The 2,176-nt window shown below is 42.8% G+C and overlaps 1 protein-coding gene across 1 annotated transcript; it reads left to right on the top strand.

The window, feature by feature from the left end:
• Positions 1-297: 297 nt before the first annotated feature.
• On the top strand, positions 298-1,776 carry LOC148689422 (uncharacterized). Its single transcript, XM_088688756.1, has one exon. It carries the CDS (start codon positions 338-340, stop codon positions 1,355-1,357), a length of 1,020 nt encoding a protein of 339 aa, XP_088544882.1. The 5' UTR covers positions 298-337; the 3' UTR covers positions 1,358-1,776.
• The last annotated feature ends 400 nt before the right edge of the window (positions 1,777-2,176 follow it).

Genomic DNA, 2,176 nt, shown 5'->3' on the forward strand with positions numbered 1-2,176 from the left:
CTTCTGTCATGAACTCGTTCTATTCTAGAGAAGAGAAGATAGTGAAAAAAGAAAAGATAAAAGGCAGTGAACAAGAGGTTGTGGAATTGCAACCATTTGATTTGTGATGAACGGACATGATCAATTGATCCCGAGGCTCTACACAGACAAGATCTAGAAAGGATCTTTGCCCCAAAGAAAGGGGTAATAGTCTCTCTCTCTTTCATTGTCTAGCACGTAGATTAATACTTAGGTCTGTCTCATTACCCACAAAGCCTCTATAAAGCCATTGGCTTGGTATTGGGATTCAATATCCAGTTCCAAAGTCTCTTGAGAGTTGTGGAGTTATAGTATTAACATGGAGATCAATTATGCTTTGGCCTTGCTCTTAGTCCTCATTCTCAACTTGGGTAGTTTGCTCACTTCTCTTGCTAACTCCTATTACCCACCACCAACACACCCTCCAGTTCCCTACTTGCCACCTAAACACCCTCCCCACATAACGCCAGCCTCCTACCCTAAACCTCCAAAAAAGCCACCATCACATGTCAAACCACCTCCACCAAAGCTTTACCCCTATGTTCCCAAACCGCCCTCAAAGCCATCTCATGCACAGCCTCCTCCTCATATACCCACAAAACCACCTTATGTTAAACCAACTATTATAAAGCCACCTCCCTATCCAAAACCTCCTGTTACCAAACCACCTCCCTATCCCAAACCCCCAGTTGTACTGCCACCACCATCTACCCCTAAGCCCCCAACTGTAAAACCACCACCTACACCACCTGTTGTATTGCCAAGCCCACCATCAACACCAACACCTGTTGTCCCAGTGAAGCCTCCTCCATCACCAAAGGTAGTACCACCCTCACCACCATTACCATCTCCAACCCCAGTTGTCCCAGTAAAGCCTCCTCCACCACTAAAGGTAGTACCACCCTCACCACCATCACTATCTCCAACCCCAGTTGTCCCAGTGAAGCCTCCTCCATCACCAAAGGTAGTACCACCCTCACCACCATTACCATCTTCAACCCCAGTTGTCCCAGTGAACCCTCCTCCTCCATCACCAAAGGTAGTACCACCCTCACCACCATTACCATCTCCAACCCCAGTTGTCCCAATGAAGCCTCCTCCACCACAAAAGGTAGTACCACCCTCACCACCATCACTATCTCCAACCCCAGTTGTCCCAGTGAAGCCTTCTCCACCTACTGAAACACCACGCCCTCCAACTCTATCACCAAAGGTAGTACCACCCTCAGCATCACCATCACCATCTCCAACCCCAGTTGTCCCAATGAAGCCTTCTCCACCACCACTATCTCCACCAAAGGTAGTACCACCCCCACCACCACCACCATATCAAGGCTAAGCTTCTCAATGTTAACCCCATCATCCTCATTGCTCTTCAGGGGCTCATTGATTGTGGGAAGACTCCTCCCTTTGGATTCTAATGTCCTGCATAAATGATCATCATATCATATTCCTAAATCACAGTTAGTAGTTGTTAATCATGTTATCATTTAGTAATATGTGGCCTCAGCCAACTTATAATAAAGCATGTCAAAACTTGGAAGTGTGTACCAAATCGATATACTGTGGTAATTTAGTCATGTTATTTTCTAAAACCTTGGAAGTATATATAATAACTTGAGTTTAAACGAGACCTTGATTAATTCACTGTTAGTTATTCTCCTTTCGAGGACTTACATGGAACACCGTTACCGTGTCGGTGACATCATGGTCTTCATTTGTAATAAAGAATTATATGACATTACATCATTGAATCGAGACACTAGTGTAAATATTTTAAATTGATGATCGGATTTGTTCACTATATTCTTCTAAAGTCGAAGAATCGTTTTATAAAATCAAATCTAAGATAAAATAACTGCTAATTGTGATTTTTCGTTTCCAACCACCGAAGAATTTCATCCCATTACCTAATATTGGTGATTTTTGGTGTGTGCGATATTGGAGTATAACTACTAGAAATTTTGACTTTGTTGACAAAATTTATTTGTCAGTAAAGATCCTTTCCTAATGAAAAAATTTGTCTGCCATTTTGTCGAGCAAAGCATGTCGCGTAAGAGTTTTCCCGACGGATTTTGATACTTTGTCAGCTAAGATTCAACTTTTCCTGACAAACTTTTTTTTGTCGGCATTTTCATTGTTCCCGACAAATATTTTC

Source organism: Pyrus communis, chromosome 17 (genome assembly GCF_041283825.1).
Source record: "Pyrus communis isolate YQ-2024b chromosome 17, ASM4128382v1, whole genome shotgun sequence".
Lineage (NCBI taxonomy): Eukaryota > Viridiplantae > Streptophyta > Magnoliopsida > Rosales > Rosaceae > Pyrus > Pyrus communis.